The 17,529-nt window shown below is 52.8% G+C and overlaps 1 protein-coding gene across 1 annotated transcript in view; it reads left to right on the forward strand.

Annotated features, from left to right (window-relative positions):
• Positions 1-16,744, forward strand: part of LOC128274556 (protein sickie) — a 161,374-nt gene extending 144,630 nt beyond the window's left edge. The window contains exons 15-20 of the mRNA XM_053012787.1: positions 11,285-11,368; positions 11,447-11,575; positions 11,655-12,228; positions 12,296-13,445; positions 13,524-13,779; positions 13,857-16,744. Of these exons, the coding sequence (XP_052868747.1) occupies positions 11,285-11,368; positions 11,447-11,575; positions 11,655-12,228; positions 12,296-13,445; positions 13,524-13,779; positions 13,857-14,459 (2,796 nt within the window). The 3' untranslated portion in view covers positions 14,460-16,744. The remainder of the gene's footprint in view (positions 1-11,284; positions 11,369-11,446; positions 11,576-11,654; positions 12,229-12,295; positions 13,446-13,523; positions 13,780-13,856) is intronic.
• Positions 16,745-17,529: the final 785 nt, after the last annotated feature.

Consider the following 17,529-nt stretch of genomic DNA (forward strand, 5'->3'; position numbering starts at 1 on the left):
AGAAGTTGTTCGAAGTACGACAAACAGTTAGTAGCGGACCATTATTTGTCGGAGTGTTGGCATGTGAATTGTCCCAATCAGACTCAGAGCATTGCAATTCGATTCCCCTTACAGTATTGAGGATTAGGATTCAGGATTCAGTATGATCTTGTTTGGACTCTTTCAGCACTTTTTGGTAGATAATGGCTTTGTTTTATACAGGTCAAAGATTTCTCTTGATTCTTCCCGATTTGTGGCCTCAATAATATCACTAATAACAAGCTCAAAGTTGTAGCTGAATTTGCAGATTATGGTCCCTTTTTTTTCTGCGAATATTCTCCAAAAATAGACACCTAATGGCCCCACTACTCAACTACTTAGTGACCCCCTCCGGGGGTGCTGGGGTTAGATAAAACACACATCAGCGAGCCTCTGTCTCCGTCGGTGGGTCATTCCATTAGCGCAAAGAGCAGCAGCCACAAGGGTCCCATAGGGAAACCGCATTGTTCTCCGCATTTCTCGATTCTAGGTGTGTTTGGTGAACGAAAATGGAAATCACAGCACCCCAAAACACCCACACGACACACGGTCCGGGGATGGATGGACCGGACCACACCAGAGTGTGTCCTCTGTCTTTTCACCCGTGGCTTGTCCTTTTTTCGCCCTTAACACCGCGAACGTGGGCAGAGACCCCAGAGACACCTCGCTGTTCTGTCGGAGTTCGGTCCAGTTTCGTTAAACGATGTTTAGGATTTCGAATGCGGCCATTCGCGAGGGGAGGGTAGTGGACACCGGGTGGCAAATCGCCGATGCCACAGGCCGCCGACGACTTCTGGCCACGTCAGCCGAAGTCATCGCGGCGAAAAAAAAGCAGAAAAGCCCTGAAACGCTGGGCGAACGAAACAAGAAGTCATGCTGAAGGCTGATTTGTTTCTCATTATTTATCCATCTCTCCGAGAGGCGCGCCTTGCGCTTGCGGAGCCCTCGCCCCTATGTGGCAGTCAGTCAGGGAGTCGTCAGGGGATGAAAAATGGTGTTAGCGCGCGAGGCGCGATTGCTGGCGTGGTGTGTGCCCTACATGTATGCTTGTTGGACATTTCGTGATTCATAACAAGCTCAGTTCCTCCAAGAGAGGGACAGAAAGAGAGTAGAGTAGCCCTGTTAGGAGGAGGCGCATTTATGGCACTATCAGATTTGTGGTCCACGGTGCAGAGGAAGAAAGCCTTCCCTCTTCTGGGGGTGCCGTGTTTGTTTAAGCTTCTGAATAATGACCGCGTTACCGTGTGGAAAAGGTGGTGGTTAAGTGGAAAATAAACAACGAGATCGTGTGTCGACGACGGCGACGACGAACCACCGCCTCTCGTGGGCCTCGTGTTTTTGCATTTATGTTTCTTCTCCCATTGCGCCCCCCCCGGGGTAGGGTCTGCGCCACCAATCAACCCACTGCTCTAGCACATCATCCGCGTCCACGGGTCATCATTCGGATTGGATTTAAATCCCATTTAAACGGGATTTGAAGCGAACGGAATACGGACCCCGCAGGCCCGGAGAGCATAAAGACCCGCGGCGGCCTCCTCATTAGGCACACCGTCTCTGTGTGTGTGTGTGTGAGTTGAAAGATTCATTATTTCCTTTCCGCTGCCAAAACGATAAATCGCTCGCGGACCTCTCAGAGACCGGGCGCTCTGGGTGAAAAATTGCAAAAAAATTGCCCCATTGAATGGCCCCACGAATTTCCAATCACCACGACCAGGCCCGGTCCCGTCCTAATCGGGAAAGCCGTGGAGCCGGCGGGCCTCGGGTTCGTCGTGCCGAACGATCTCGGGGGATGTGCGCAAGAATTTCACGCAAAAGCCGCGCCAAGCCGCGTGTGCGATTGCCTCTCTGCAATCGCACCACGCGCACGGCGCGTAGCAAAATCGTGACACGCTTCCTTCCACGGGGCGAGCACGACGGCGACAGGAAAATGGGCCTCTCTCTCTCTGTATCGCGTGGCGGAATGTGAAAGTGACTTCTCATCAGCCATCACCGGTCCCCGGCGGTGTGTTATGAGACGCGCGGTGATGCACGACACAGGACGATGCCAGCTGTCGTCGTCGTATGTGGCGAAAAATGAGGGAAAACATTGCAAAAACATAATTAAAATCAGCAAAACAACAGCACAAACAAACAAAAGAGAGTGTGGTGGGAACACGGAGCCGGAGTTGGGTTCTTTCGCCATTTTCTTATCGCGCGCGTTTGCTAACTTAACGAGCCGCTCGCAGGAGGGTAAACATGGTTAAGTGGAAACAAACGTCAATGGATCGTGAGAATCAATTTGGTGTGTTTGGCCGCGCCGCACCAATAACGTTAGGTGGGGTCAACTTCTTACAGAAACACCTTTAAGACCTTAACGATACATAGAGCTGACAGAAAATTTGAGACATTGTTAGCAAATAATTATCTGGCATCTTCAATTGTCACCTTTTTGTTGCCGCAAAGTCAACACTAGGGAAAGGAATTCTTGCCCGGAATTCGTGTGCTACACAAGGCCTGAATTCCTTCCGTTACTTCCTAACAGAATATCCATTTAAATTTAGTGCCTTTGGTGGGATCATTTGGGAGTTATCGGAGGCTCGTCCAGGTGTGACCACAGTTCTGGACAACCTCAAACTCATCAGACGCAGACCTGCTTTGGAGTTGTGACGAGTTGGACGGATTACCGTGCCGTCGATAGTCTGGCCACTAGATTTGGCCTAACCGGCACAATTATTCCACTCAAGAATCCAACCACTATCCGGGAGGTGGAAGAACTTCAACATAACTCTATGTGAAGGACTAAAAATAATTGAGTCTTTGATGGACCCGCAAACTCTCTGTTAAAGGTTTGTTCTCAAAGTGACCCTCTCGAACCTGCTCGGACTCTTCAGACGGGCATTCTATAGACTCTCGCCGGTTTTACTGCGTCTAGACCGCGCGGGAACAAACAAACGCTGGTCGAGCCAACACGCCAAAAAGTGCTTAAATGGTCAAACACACCCAGAGTCCGAGTTTAAGCTTTCGTGCTTACGTGGTTGTGGCGTCCGGCGGGGAGACCTTCAAAAATTGCGCGTGTTTGTCCATTAATTTTATGCCAAATAAGCAATGGCCGGCGGCTACGCTGCTGCGCCCTCCGGGGTCCATTAGACGGAGAGAGAGAGCGAGAGAGGGCCAAAGAAAGTGGAGTGACGGCGTTAATTGCCTTACCCTTTGCTTTATCCACGCGATTTATTGCGTGCTGCGTGAAGGCAGCGCCGGCCCGGCACCGCACGGTCCCAGAGACCCGTTTGCTCCCGATACGGGTGGTGGGTGTTTTTCTTTCCCGGCGGGGTCCACTGCATTTTTTGCTACTCACCCCCCCGGCCCGTTATGCTTCTTATGCTCGGTGGGCTCCGGGCTAGGTGTGAGACCGCCCAGGAGGGATGACCATGACGGATCGAACGGACGGAGCGAAAACAGGACCGGAACCGATCGAGTTACTTTCCGGGGTGTTTAGTTTCCGTTAGCCGTAGATGGGGCGCCATCAAACGCTTGCGCAAACACGCACGCAAGCACGCACGCCAGGCGATTCGACTGGGGGTTCGTGTTCGTGGCGTTTGACACCTTCTCGGGCGCGTCCTCGCATCTGGCTAATGCTTCACACGCTCCACTCGGCCCCATATTGGGCCCGCTCGGCTCTCCGTAGGTGTTAAGCGCCCGTCATGCTGTCTATAAGCCGCTACGCGGTCCGGCCACATGATGGGAGATCTCAGTCAGAGCAGCGAGAGCCGGTCGCTTGGGAAGATGCAGCCTTTCACAGTGCTGTCGCGCTGATATGATAATAATTCGGGAATGAGTTTACGATCGCGCGCTGTTCGCTCGGCCAGCGCGCGCTAATTAACGACCAAAAGCCGCCTGCCCTCAAGAAAAGGTGATCATCAAGCGCTTCTCCCGGAGTGGTAACGTTCGTAAAGCCACCACCAACAATGCCATTAGTTGGATGCCAGCTCTGTGTGTGCTGCATGCTAACAACAAGTCGTAAAAACGGCCCAAAACAGCGCAACAACTGCCAACCGACAGCGCATCCTCGACTTTTTGCCATCGGCGTCCTTTTACGCGCGTCTTCATCCCATCGCAAGGACCTGGGCCAACTCTGCAATAAACCGACACCGAGCGAGAGAGCGAGAGAGAGAGAGTGCACCAGGTGATGCCATTTGGCAGCGGCCCTGGCGTCAATCCCAAATGAGGTATTTAAACCACCGCGAAACAGAAAACGCGCCAAATCCTACAATCTGCCTGCTGACCGAGGACAATTTTTGGTCGCAAAACACAAAATGGACTCGATCGATGGCGTGCAGCTGCCGAACCGAACCCGGTCGAGACCAACTCATTAGCGGGTTTAATCGTTACCGCCTGATTGCGTCACATTTGTCGGGGGCCTTAATAAAATAATCCCATCCCGAGTCATAATCTACTCGTTTGCAGGAATGCGCCACGACCACAAATCGAACAAATAGAGTCCGGGTCCGGGTCCAAACATTGTGGGAATCAATTCTAATGGACGATTCTCGACCGCCGCCTCGTGATAAGGTATTTCGATGTTGTTGGAACTCTCTGCGGCTGCCGCCAACCACGGCCACGCCATTATCCTTGATTACTCAGCGGGGGACTCTGCAGACACAACACAGGGCTCTCGTGTAGAATTAACTTCCCGAATTGCGGCTGGTTGGGGATGGCCGGTAGTTAGTGGTTGTTGCAGTTGCTCTGCGTGGTGTGCATTTAAAGGATTAGTTAGTGTCCGCCCAGCCCCGAGGTTTTCGGGCGAATAATTGATGAACTGCCGCCGTGGTGTAGTATTTTTACACAACAACACTGTGCTGTCTGTTCGGACTGTGGTTCGGAACTCATCGCCCGGGGTGGCGGTGTTGCACAACGTGTGCCCCGCGGGGATTAGAACCAACCCCCGGGCGTTCTAATTTATGGTAGAATCAAGTGCCAGCTTGAAAACAATAAGTCAAGCCAGCTTTTCTGCGAACGCTAGGGAACGGTAGCAACCAACGGCGGACGGCTGCTGCTGGTGGGTCGCGCTGGGCCAGAGGGATATTTATTATTCGTCTTCTGGGAGCCGCGTCGGTCGCGTCGGTCCCAGGCTCAGAGGCTGCGCGGACGTGCGGCTGTAAAATATTTTCGATTATTTATAAACGACCTAACCGCAGCAGGGTCTCGTGACCGCGCCCCAGGCAACGCCTACACGGACCTCTGAGTCCGTGTGCCAAGGAATGTCAACCTTCGTCACGGCCGCCACCCAACCGGCCACCACAGAATTTCTTGCTCTTGGATCTTCTAGATCTAGACGTGCAGGAAAAAGTGTCGATTGCCGGGGGGGAACTGCGCTTAGCTTCCCTCCGGGACCTCAGAAGACCGTACCTGAAGGCCTGCGCCGCGCTGGTCTCTCGATATCGCGACCGATAGCCGGCGGCATGTCCACGCAGATTGGATGTTTTAATTTCTCGTGCGTGCGCGCACACAGCACGTTTGTAATTTATGATATCTGGCCCGAGCGATCGCGTCGTCTCCATGTTTGTCCATGTTCGAGGCGCTGCCCCCCGGATTCGGCATCATCGAGCCGAGAGAGAGATAACTCAATTTGCAACAGCTGATTGAGACCACGTCGTCGCAGCTTTCGAACGTCGTCGTCTGCGATCGAACAGCGTTTTTCAATTAAGTGACGAATGCCGTGCGGTTCGACGGGGGACCTCCCTGGGTAAAGCCCAAGGTCCTGCTAGGGCGTAGCACTTAGGCCACCGTGCGCTCCACAGAGAGTGTGGCGTCTTGAGCCCTGTCCGAAACCAGTTCAGTCGATCGCACCGCCGCCGATGGTGACACCGTAAGGTGTGCCATTTGTGGAGGCCGATACCTGCTGGTGGTGGGACCCGGACCCGGACCCGAGGCTCACTTGGTCCCCGTGAGCCTCTGATAAATCGGATTCTCACCTAAGTGAATTTCAATCACTCTTCGGCCCGGAGCCCGAAAGAGAGTGTGGCCGGGGAATTTGTGGCACACCACTCAGTCGGTGGTTTCCAATTCTCTCAGTTTGGGCACACAAAACATGGACAAGGATTTTCTCCGAAGCCCTCGCCTCACCGCGGCCCGGTTGCCAATAATCGTTTAAACAGATTGGAACTTGTAAATTGATTCCATCGAAGGTGATCGCGTCTCGCGCGCGGGCGCGCGCGTTCCCGTTATGGCTGGCGATCACGACACTAGATCGGCGAGTCGCGTCTCCAAAGAAGACTGGGGCTGCTTGGTGGTGGGGGCCACCTGGAACCTGGTCTATAATTCCAATCCTACGTAGCAGCCTCTCGACGACGGCGTCGAACACATTCGTTTGCTCGGCGATCCCAATCGATCGGCGAGGTGTGTTCACAGATCTGCATAGAGTTCTACTCTCCGGCGAGGCGCTCCGGAGCGACATAATTTATCGTTCGCCGGTGAATTATCGATCCATTATTTATAGACCCACTACACGGCGGAGTGCGGAATGAATTCGATCATTTGTGGCGCGAGCGCGCGGCCTTAAGGTCGACCGCGGGACAAACGGATGACAACGCGGCTGGACCTCTCGCTGGTTGGAGCTCTCGTTGGGCTTTAAGACTTGAGCTGGAAAATTATGTTATTTTTATTTTAATGCATTCAACGTGTTCCGGAAATGGGAAACCACTCGTGCGGTCGTCCTCTCGGTCGATAAGTGATTGAATTGGGTGCTCTTCTTGCGAGTTATGGAACTCTGGGTTCGAAATGGCTTCTAGTGTTCAGTTTTGGAAAAAGGTTTCCCCATTCGCGGTGCGAGTTATGGGATACTAAAAAGCATAAGCCAACGATCCGAACAATAATGATTGGATTTATTCTTCACCATAACCCGGAACATCTAATAGCGACAACGCATTAACCGCGCTCGACCGTGAAGAGGTTGTAGTTTCGTTGCATTAATGCATCTCTGGTCGCCTGTCCATCTCTTCTCGATTTCCTTCAACGTCGCCCTGACAGATGGTGGAATGTTAATTACCGATACCCCGGAGCAGTGTCTCTGTCTCGGTGGAGATCTAGTCAAAAGATTTGACATTCCTCCACTGATCGGCGGAGAGTGAGAGTGAACCCGTAATCGGACACCCAGAACCACGCCACAACGGCGGGCTCCACTTTGTTGAGCAATTAGTGTCCAAACCAGGGAGAGCCTCTACAGCTTCCCTTTCATCCACCGAGAGAAAGGGAGAAAGGAATCATCTTACTACCTGACCGCCAGCCTCCAAGTCTCCATCCCTCCGTGCCAGACGGTTCGTCGGTGGTCGTCCCAGACAAAAGTAAAACTTGCGAGCCGCAGCGTCTTCCATCTTAGATCGCGGATGGATGTGAGCTGACCTTAACTTGGATACCCTTCAGCGTGCGGGACGGGACCCTCCCGTCACTACAAGAACTATACAACCTTCTTCCCGGTTTTGGCCCCTTGTCGCGGGGTCTGACTCGTCAATCAGCCAGCCCTTCGGCGCGATGTATGTAAACAGTTATTCTAGGTCCACAACACAGCGTCTTCCTAAAAACTTCCCAATACATTCAAGCGTTGAGCAAACACGAGGCCGGGGAGTGGCGTGCCTCTGCCCGTGTGTTGTTGTGTCATTGGAGACGTTCGTTCGTTCGTCGAAGTCACGGACGACAAAGTTACGAAATCGGAAGCGCGCCCTCGGAAGTGGGAGTGTGTTGTGTACCTCCCTCGGGGGCTGGAAATGGCACAACATCTTCCGTGGTCTGGTGGATCCGGCTCACCTGTAATTTGCGCGGCAACTTTCAGATAATGAATCCGGGCTTGGAGAGTCATGTTGCTTGTTATCGCAGAACAACGCGCCTGGAAAAGTTGGTCCGCCGCGTCTGGAGAAAACTTCATTATCGAAAGTTCTGGGTCTTCCATAAACACAGATTTTGGTGGCTCAGGTTGCGATAGACACGCACACTATTTATGTATGCCGATCACACGTCGTACTCAGCCTTGGCGAAGCACGAAAACAGTCATTTTCCCGATGACGACGACGACGACGCGACGTTGCTTAGGTGGGCAAAAGTTAGTCAAAGTGATTAACGGAGACAAATGTCCCAACTGCAACTGGCGTGGCGTAACAAATTAATTTGTCGATTTATTGTGCCGATGATCGGTTCGGTGTCGGTTTGGGTGGGGCGTGGGGACTACGACCAATAGACTGCGAAACAACAATGTTATAAACGACGGTTCCCACACACACCTCTACACACTGCTTCTTCTTCCGATCGGAATCTCCCGAGAGTTGGGTTCGGATTGGAGGCAGGAATGGAATTCGAATGTCGACCCGCGCTGCGGCGGCGGCCGCACAGAAAGAATTGCATTCGGGTCCCGCGGGCAAGTAATTGCATTTGCAACAAATTTTCCGAGCAAATTAATTTCCACCGCCGCTGCTGCCGCCGTGCCCAGTTCAGGCCCTTCGCGACTCCGGAATGAATGCAACTGCAAATCGGGTCACCAGCGGCCGCGACCAGGGCGTGCGCGCGTGACGCTGCCTCCGGCATTTGGGCTCCGCTGCGGACGACGCTGCACCTCGGAACTACATTACAGAGAGACACACACACAGTGCACACAGCACAGAGGGCGCTTTAAAGTTTGTGCCGCCCTCCGGCGGTAGCGCGGATGGTGAAATATGCTTCTATGCTGCGGTGGTGGTCGCAACCTGTTGTGGCGCAGGCTGGATATTAATTTTCATACGCCCTAACCAAGAAACAGAGAGAGAAAGAGAGCGAGAGAGAGGGGGCTGATTTGGAGACCACAGGATCGTTAGAAGAAGTTAAATGTTGGCCGGCAGTGGGTGAACTCTCTCGGTCGCTATCGCACGACTTATCCCTTATTAGACTACAGAGACAGAGAGAGGCTCCCCGCCGTTAGCCTGGCAGCCACCACGAGCCCCAAGTATAGTTAATTGCACCTTCCGGCGATAAGAGTTTTCTTATCCGGGCAACTGTCACCTACTCTCGGCGGCGGAGGCGGCCACTGGCTGAGTATTGTGAAAACGGTGCCACTGCCATGTGGTCTGCCTTGGGAGTGCAGATTAGCCACCGATTAGATATCGGACAAATTTGAAACTCCTTCGCCTACTGTGCTGCTTATCAGTGTGTATCCGGCAGCAGTGCATCACCTGCTGTCCGGTGTATGGCTCAGGATTTAGGGCTTTGCTTGTGATTTCTCAGAAATGAAGGGGCCTTGGGATTGAAGGTCTGGTTTTAGACCCACGACAGCGGGCTGAGTCAACTCCGGTATTAGTAATTTCGGTCTCCAAAAACGGCAACAACACCCGAAATCGTCATAGGGAAAATAGAGCACATCGTATTGGAAAATCGTCGATTGACTTAAAGAGATTTAGTAGAAGTCCTAGGGATCTCATTGAACAGTGTGAGCAATATTTTGACGTACTCGTACCCGTACACTTTCACTTCCACTTAGCGACTTCCATCTGTTTCCAGACCTTAAACAATTCATGCGTGGAAAGCGGTTTTTATCAAATGATGAGGTCACAACAGTTGTGAAAGCGTATGGAATTCTTAAATAGGAGTCTCGTTGGAACGCGGTGTATTGATGTTCAAGAAGACCATACTAAATTATAAAATGTATTTCAAACCATGAACATGTGTTTTATGTTTTATTTTATCTACGAAGTTATTGAACAACCTAGTACTAGGGCCGATTAATGGGGCTTTTCCTGTCAGGAACTCCTCCTGGAAGCTTGAAAACGGATTCCCTACTTTTAACGGGGCCTGAAATCAACGAAACTGAACGCTGTTTAGACACCAACTGACGAGAATATGTTTTTGGAGTTTCATTCATCCAGGCAGGGAGAGAGGGAGAATGATGGTGTCCGCCCTTCGCCAAGTAGCCGTGTGGGAATGGTTTCATCCCAAACTTGAAACGAACGCCCCTCATAACCGCTCACAGCTTTCTTAGGGCGAGCCTCTCGAAGTCTCACGTCTATTTATGGACGACATCGACGGCGGGACAACACAGGACGCGCGGAGGGGTGGGCACATCTCCCGGTTATGTCCTATGGCGGCCTACATTTCTTGGGTCACCATCTCCTCCCCGAGGCACGCACGTCCCGGTGGCCCATCGTTTCGTTTCAATTGAAACAACAAATCCCATCAAGACCTGCGCGCCTTCTCGTCGGCACCGGTGGCCACGGAGGACCGTCGTGTGTGGGTCGCGGTCTCTCTAATGTGGTTGCATGATGTGTGAATAGCACTTTTCCGGCCTCAACTTCCTATGGGCGCCCCAAAACTGTAATGGTTTCAATAATGTATCTCTCTGGGCGCCCTTAAGGCGAACAACCCTCTTGACAAGTGGCTGGTGACGGGAAAATAATCTCTCCGGCGCGGGGCTCTTCCTTTTATTTCCGATGCAGAAGCGCCCCACACAAGCAAGCAATGTTTGTTTTTAGGATACGGCGGCCGTCAGTTTGCGTCTTCCATTCATATGGAAATTCAATTGTGTACCGTTAAGACCTCTGTCGCTCTCGCCGTGTGATGGAGGGTCTCAATGGTTAAAATATTCAATCTTTCCGTTTGCGGCCGGGCAAGTGAGTGCACGAACCCCCTGGCTGCTACTGGTCGGCCGAGACGGACGGTACTCTAATACCATCTGTCATCATCATCAGAGAGGTCATCTTCGCCCAATCATACGGCCACCCGGCCATCAATACTAATTGAGAGCAATGTTTCCTGAGATAGCTCTGGGGTGTCCCAACGGCCGCCAACTGGCAAATTGGCTCCCTCCACTTCACGCGAGATGAATTCCAAATCGGGCGGACCGCCAGTCGTCGGGCGCCGCCGAGACACTTTTCAATTAGGCTGATGATGTCGATGATTTTAATGGTACCAAAAAGAGGGAGAGAGAGCGATAGGGGTTTAATGGCGTGTTGCTGCCTGGCCTCAACCGGGTACGATGTTGGTTCGTGGTGATAATAAATCTTAAGTTTGAAAGTATCGGAGTATCGGAGCGCCGAGTGTTTTATCTCCCGAAATCGATCGTCGCCAAAGTTCGATCATTCGAGCCTCGAACTTTCACTCTCGCTTCCGGTCCGTGTTGAAGACGGCGTCCTCAACAGCTCGTGCTGCAAGGAGGAGGAATGGAGAAAATTAAATCGAAGGGCACCCCGGGAAAGACCAAAACTCACTTCCATCCACACGGTGTATGAAAACTGACACTAATTGGCGTCCTTCTTGTCTTTTTTCCCCCGCACAGGCTCATGTGGTGGCAGCGTTCGAGCAGAGTCTATCCAACATGACCCATCGGCTGCAGTCACTGACGGCAACTACGGAGAAGAAGGTATGGGTTGGCGGAAGCGTGCCCCGCACCGTCCCAATTCGACACTAATTGATACCCCTTTCGATCCCTTCCCCACAGGATGGCGAAATATTGGAGATGCGCCAGACGATAGAACTGTTGCGGAAGCAATCGATCCAGGCCGGATTAACTACCGCCCATATGCAGAGTATGGGCGTACAAGTTAACGGACAGGTCAACGGAGCGATGGTAAGTGCATCCGACCGTGCATCATCACCGTGTGTCCACCCCTTTGCTAATGCCCCGACCCGCCCTGTCCATTTTTTAGGTCGCAACGGATCAGACGAAAACATCGACGATCAACAAGAGCGGCGCCAGCAGTGGTGTCGGTGGTTCGCCGGCTGCTGCTGCACCACCGTCGTCGTCATCGTCGTCGGCGGGCCCGGCAGGAGCGGAAATGCAGCGGCACCATAGCTCCGACTCGATGTGCTCGCTGAACTCGGTCAGTTCCGGCTGCTCGGCGCAGGACAAGAGCAAGCAGAAGAAGAAGGGCTGGCTGCGCAGCTCGTTTACCAAAGCCTTTTCGCGCAACGCAAAGATTTCCAAAACCAATCGCCACGTGGTGGCCGGCACCGCCGGCACGGTAGCTGCGGCCGGCGGTGGAGGAGCGGCCCCGCCCGATGGTAACCACCATCACCATCATCACCATCATCACCACCATCACGGTGGGCCGTTGATTGAGAATGGGTCGCCGGCCATGAAGCCACCGCTCAATGGCGGTGGTGTCGGTGGCGGACTGAAGCAAGGGCATGGCATAATTCCACCGCCTCCGAGTGCCGGACTGCCACCGCTTTCGCCCACCAAGGGCAGTCCGCAGAAAACGCTGTCCATCGTTGACAATGGTAGGTTCACCGAGACATTCCCAAATCGCGGCGTTGTTAACCGTTCCATCCGTTTTTCCCCCTTCAGCCAAACCCGTCGATGCGGTCGAACAGAACGGCAACCCCATGGTGGAAGATCTCAAGAAGCAGCTGCGGGAGAAGGACCTCGTCCTGACCGACATTCGGCTCGAAGCGCTCAGCTCGGCGTCGCAGCTAGAAAACCTTAAGGACACGGTCATGAAGATGCGCCAGGAGATGATGAACCTCAAGCAGAACAACGAGCGGCTGCAGCGGCTAGTGACGACCCGATCGCTGGCCGGCAGTGAAGTGTCGCTCGGTCCGGTCAGCCCGAGCGGGTCGATCGGCGAACCTCGGCGCTACAGCCTGGCAGCCGATTCCGGCATGGGTCGAGCACCGCTAGAGCTCCCGCAAAACTTGGACGAAACGGAAGAGGACAATATTCCGCCGGCACCGGCACCGGAACCTCCACCGGCACCGCTCAGTCCGGCGATCATCGCCGAACTGTCGCCCACGATCGAGCGGGCGGCGCTGGTGAACGAAATCCTGACGACCCCGGCCGAAGACGTGGCCGATCCGGTTGACGGCAAGAAGATCTCGATCGCGGTCTACCTGGGACAGCCGGATTCGTTCCCGAAGTACGCGGAGGAGATGAATGAATGTGATAACTTTTACCACTCGTCGCCGGACGACGATGAGGACGGTAAGCTGGAGCCGGGTGGTAAGGCCGGTCGGTCCTCGTTCTCCGTTGGCACCGACCTGGAGGCGAACGAGTCCATCATCGCGTACACGTACATTTCGGGCAAGACGACCTGGCAGAACCTGGACTACATCGTGCGGAAAACGTTCAAGGACTACCTGTCGCGCATCGATCCGGGCACGAACCTGGGGCTCAACACGGACTCCATCACCTCGTACCACCTCGGGGAGGCAAAGCGTGGCCCGGAGATGGGCTTCCCGGAGCTGCTGCCTTGTGGCTACATCATCGGCAACGTGAAGACCCTATACATCTGCCTGCAAGGTGTCGGCAGCCTGGCGTTCGACAGTCTGATCCTGCGAAACATCGTCCATCGGTACATTTCGCTGCTGACCGAGCACCGGCGGCTGATTCTGTGTGGCCCGAGTGGCACCGGAAAGTCGTACCTGGCTCGCAAATTGGCCGAATTCCTGGTGGCCCGTGCCGGGCGCGGTAATCCGATCGAAGCGATCGCCACCTTCAAGTACGTTCCCCGATCGGCGCCATGTTGTGATTTGTCCGAATTTTGATTGACTAATGTTTATCTTTTTGCGCTTTCCAGTGTCGATCATAAGTCCTCGAAGGAGTTGCAGCAATACCTTGGCCACATAGCCGAGCAAGCGTCGATGGCGAACGGTGTCGCCGAAGATCTGCCGGCGGTGATCATTCTCGACAATCTGCACCACGCGTCGGCGCTTGGCGATGTGTTTTCTTGCCTTCTGAGTGCCACGGCCTCCAAGCTGCCCTGCATCATCGGCACCATGTCGCAGGCAACGTGCAACACCACCAACCTGCAGCTTCATCACAACTTCCGATGGGTAAGTGGAGGAGAGAGCGTTCTCGGATGCAAACCGGGACTAATGGCCGTTATATTTTTATGCGACACCCCGTGCAGGTTCTGACGGCGAACCATATGGAACCGGTGAAGGGTTTCTTGGGGCGCTTTCTACGCCGCAAGCTTTTCACGGTCGAGCTGCACAATCAACAACAGCAACCGCAGCTCGAGAAGGTGCTCAAGTGGCTGCCGACCGTCTGGCAGCACATCAATAGCTTCCTCGAGACGCACAGCTCGAGCGACGTCACGATCGGACCCCGGTTGTTCCTGTCCTGTCCGATGAATTTGCCCGATTCGCAGGTTTGGTTCACGGACGTGTGGAACTACCATCTGGCACCGTACCTGATGGACGCGGTCCGGGAAGGCGTCCAGCTGTACGGGCGGCGGGGCGGTGCGTGGGTCGATCCGTGTACGTACATCCGCGAGACCTACCCATGGCCGATCGGCCCGACGACGGTCCCGCAGCTGCGCCAGATCACGGCCGATGACGTGGGCCTCGAGGCGAGCGCTCCGGCGAACTCGGAAAACCAGGACCCGTTGCTCAACATGCTGATGCGGTTGCAGGAGGCGGCCAACTACAACGGAGGCAACACCGAGCAGGATTCGGATTGTGCCAGTTTGGACTCGAACATGACGCACGACAGCTCGGCTGGTGCGGAGTAGGCTGAATGTGGCGTCGGGACTGCCAGTAGAAACGGGTCCCCGAAAAGTCCCCGTAAGTGGACGTTTCGCGGAAGTGTGAAAGGAATTTTAAAGCTGGCCAATTATTGTTTACCAAGTACACCGGAAGGATAGAAGTTGCCTGTTGTTGTGATGTGGTTCACCGATGTGTGGAAAGTGTAGGCCACCAGGAGGACGCCGGCCAAGCAAAGTAGAGACCATTAATTAATTGCCATCGAAGCCGCGGGTGCGGTGTTTGACAATTATGGTGCCGCCAAACGGTGTGCGTACGTGTCGTCGGGTCGATCGACATTATTAAGGCTCATTAACGCGAGTGCAACCATTAAAAGTAATTAACCGGCGTACGAAGAGCATGACAAAAAAGTGGGAACCAACAAAACGTCGGACGACAGGGTTCGCCACGCCGCTCCCCGTGCTTTTCGTGATATCAATTTCACACGTGAAAAGCTACCGGGTACCGGGGAACCCTGGACGGATTTGTTTATAGCCGCACGAAAGGAAAACAGGCGAACCGAACCTCGAAAATAAGCATGAGTTAAAATGAAACGAAAAATGTAATCAAAGGAAGAGAGGCGCGCAACGAAAAGAAAAGTCCTCTGTGCGGTCGTTGCTAGCGCGCGCCCTCTAGTGTTCGGTTCTGAAAACGCTCAATTGAAGCGCGCGCGCTGTGCTGCGTGTTGCATACCCGCTAGGCGTATCGATTGAATGTCTCTCGCTGGGCTGGCCGTTTTTGATGTTCAAATGGGCGGAAAAATGGATCGTTTTTCGATTCACCCAGAACCGTGCAGAGAAGTGGTATAATGCAAATGATCGAAAAAAAGGCCACGGGATGGACGATAGAACAGTAGTAACATTACACAAAACCACACCAACCAAAATGCGTTCAACGGAAACAATAATCAAATTGTGAGCATGGCAGATAGAGAGAGCGAGCGACTGGGAGACATGTGTGCATTAACATATGCAAACCCATTCATTTAGAGAAACAAACAGTAATGATATCGACGGTGGGGCAGCTGATACATCGCCCCCTCAGTATATTGAAGGGGTTTACTCTTTCCGCGCGCGCGCTGTTTTTCGCGGTGAGCTTTTGATGTGCGTATTTTTTGTAATCGTACCGAGACCGAGGGAAGGCGAGCGAGATTCCCCGGTTGGAAGAGAACGGGCGAAAGCTGTCAAGCTTCCACTTGTAAATAGTAACACGCATTCGTATCGGTATCCTGTAACGATAAGCTACTCTTAAAACACACAAACACACACACCTAAACTCTCACGTTTCACCAGCTGCAGTATGATGGTACAGTAACGGTAAAAGTTATCATAATCAATCGCGCGTACATTTCGTATCCTATATAGCTAGTTAGCGTATGAAATTTAGGGCTTTAAACTACGTCCGCCAACAAGGTGTGTCACCCGCTCTACTAACCACTCTATCGACCACTATCGTGACGACTTTCTATTGACTTCGTATGTTAACAAAAAGAAACTGTTCGATTGTTTGTCGCTTCTAAAGCTTTAATGAGTTCTGTTCCAGCTACACCGCGACCCTTTAATGTATCCCCAGTCCTGTCTCAATGGTGCCCGCTGTGGCCCGGTCCATGTGTTGTGTAAAATAGTGTAGAATAATTTTCACGCTTTGTACTGTTCCCGTTTCTTCGTCCTATTTTTAATAGTTTTTCATTGTGCTGTAAAGTATTGCCCGTTCCGCCGTTTGTATTCTCCCCATCAGCCATCAATCGATCCGCAAACTCATGGAACTCGTGATAAAACAAACATAACCTTTAATCGATATACATTTATATATATATATATATCGGACCATGGAACCAATCGTTGTTGGCAACAACACAATAATCGTGTGATTAGCGGCCCATTAGCGGCTTATCGTCTGCCAGCCATTCGGGTGCAGTCGAGCGGAATTAAACCGCTTCATGCACACATGAGTGGAGCGCACGGCACGGCAACCAATCGCGCCAAAGCTCACACGCATCATAAACATTCAGGCCCCCCCCCGCAACATACAATAAAATGAGGGAAAAAATCGAAAGCGCAACATTGAATACTACAAACGCACGCGGCAGATAGCAAGAGAGTAATGTAATGAAAAGTGAAACATCAAAACCAGAGCAAAACAAATAACATTCAAAAGTGATACTAGTTGACGGGAAGGGAGAAGAACTTAGCGGACAAAACAAGAGTAACCATACATACCGATCCCGGGGAGAAAAACGCGCAGAATGGAAAGAAGTTTATTGAAAACGTGACGTCAATAAATGAAGACAACTATTAAATTATTAAAGAAAAATCTCGAACCAGCCGTTCCGTCCGGAGTGCGAAGGTAATATCACAAGCAGCGTCGATGCCTGGAGATTAGGGTTTCTTGACACGACCGTGTGGACCGTCTACGCGACAAGCAACAAGTGAGCGGCCGCAATCTCAGAAGGTAAGGGCCATTCGGTTGCCATTCTTAAATTATTATCTCGATAACGTCCTTGCGGTTTCGGGGGGTGCATTATGCTCACATTTCCTGCGACGGCCTTTTTATTAACGGGGGAAACACCCGTAACGCACGGCTGCTTCCTTATTTCGATTGCCACCAGTAAAAGGCTCCGGTTCCCAACACCATTATCGTCGGAACCGATTTTGCATCACTGCAAAATCTCCATACGCTCTCGACGCTCTCCAATCAATGGCCCGGCACACAAAGATTGTATCGACCGACGGCGGCGGCGGCGGCATGTCCACCCACCGTCTTTAAGACGACCCCAGCCAGAAGAAGGAAGGACGAGAAAAAACCAAAGTCCGAAACCGATGACAAACGCAGATAAACGGACCAATCCGTCCGAAATCATCCGGCATTTTTCGCTCCGCGTTCGGTATGGCCAGCACGTGCGCCAGCATGAGGTCTCTATCGCTGGCAGTGATCAGTGGAGAGTGAAGTGGTGCAATCCGGTCGGTCGGTCGGTCGGTGTGCCATTGGCAGCATATGGATTTGGGGCAGGCCCATAAAAACGGCGGACACGCCCGGGGAGGACCGGTGGACGGGACATTG

Source organism: Anopheles cruzii, chromosome 3 (assembly GCF_943734635.1).
Source record: "Anopheles cruzii chromosome 3, idAnoCruzAS_RS32_06, whole genome shotgun sequence".
Lineage (NCBI taxonomy): Eukaryota > Metazoa > Arthropoda > Insecta > Diptera > Culicidae > Anopheles > Anopheles cruzii.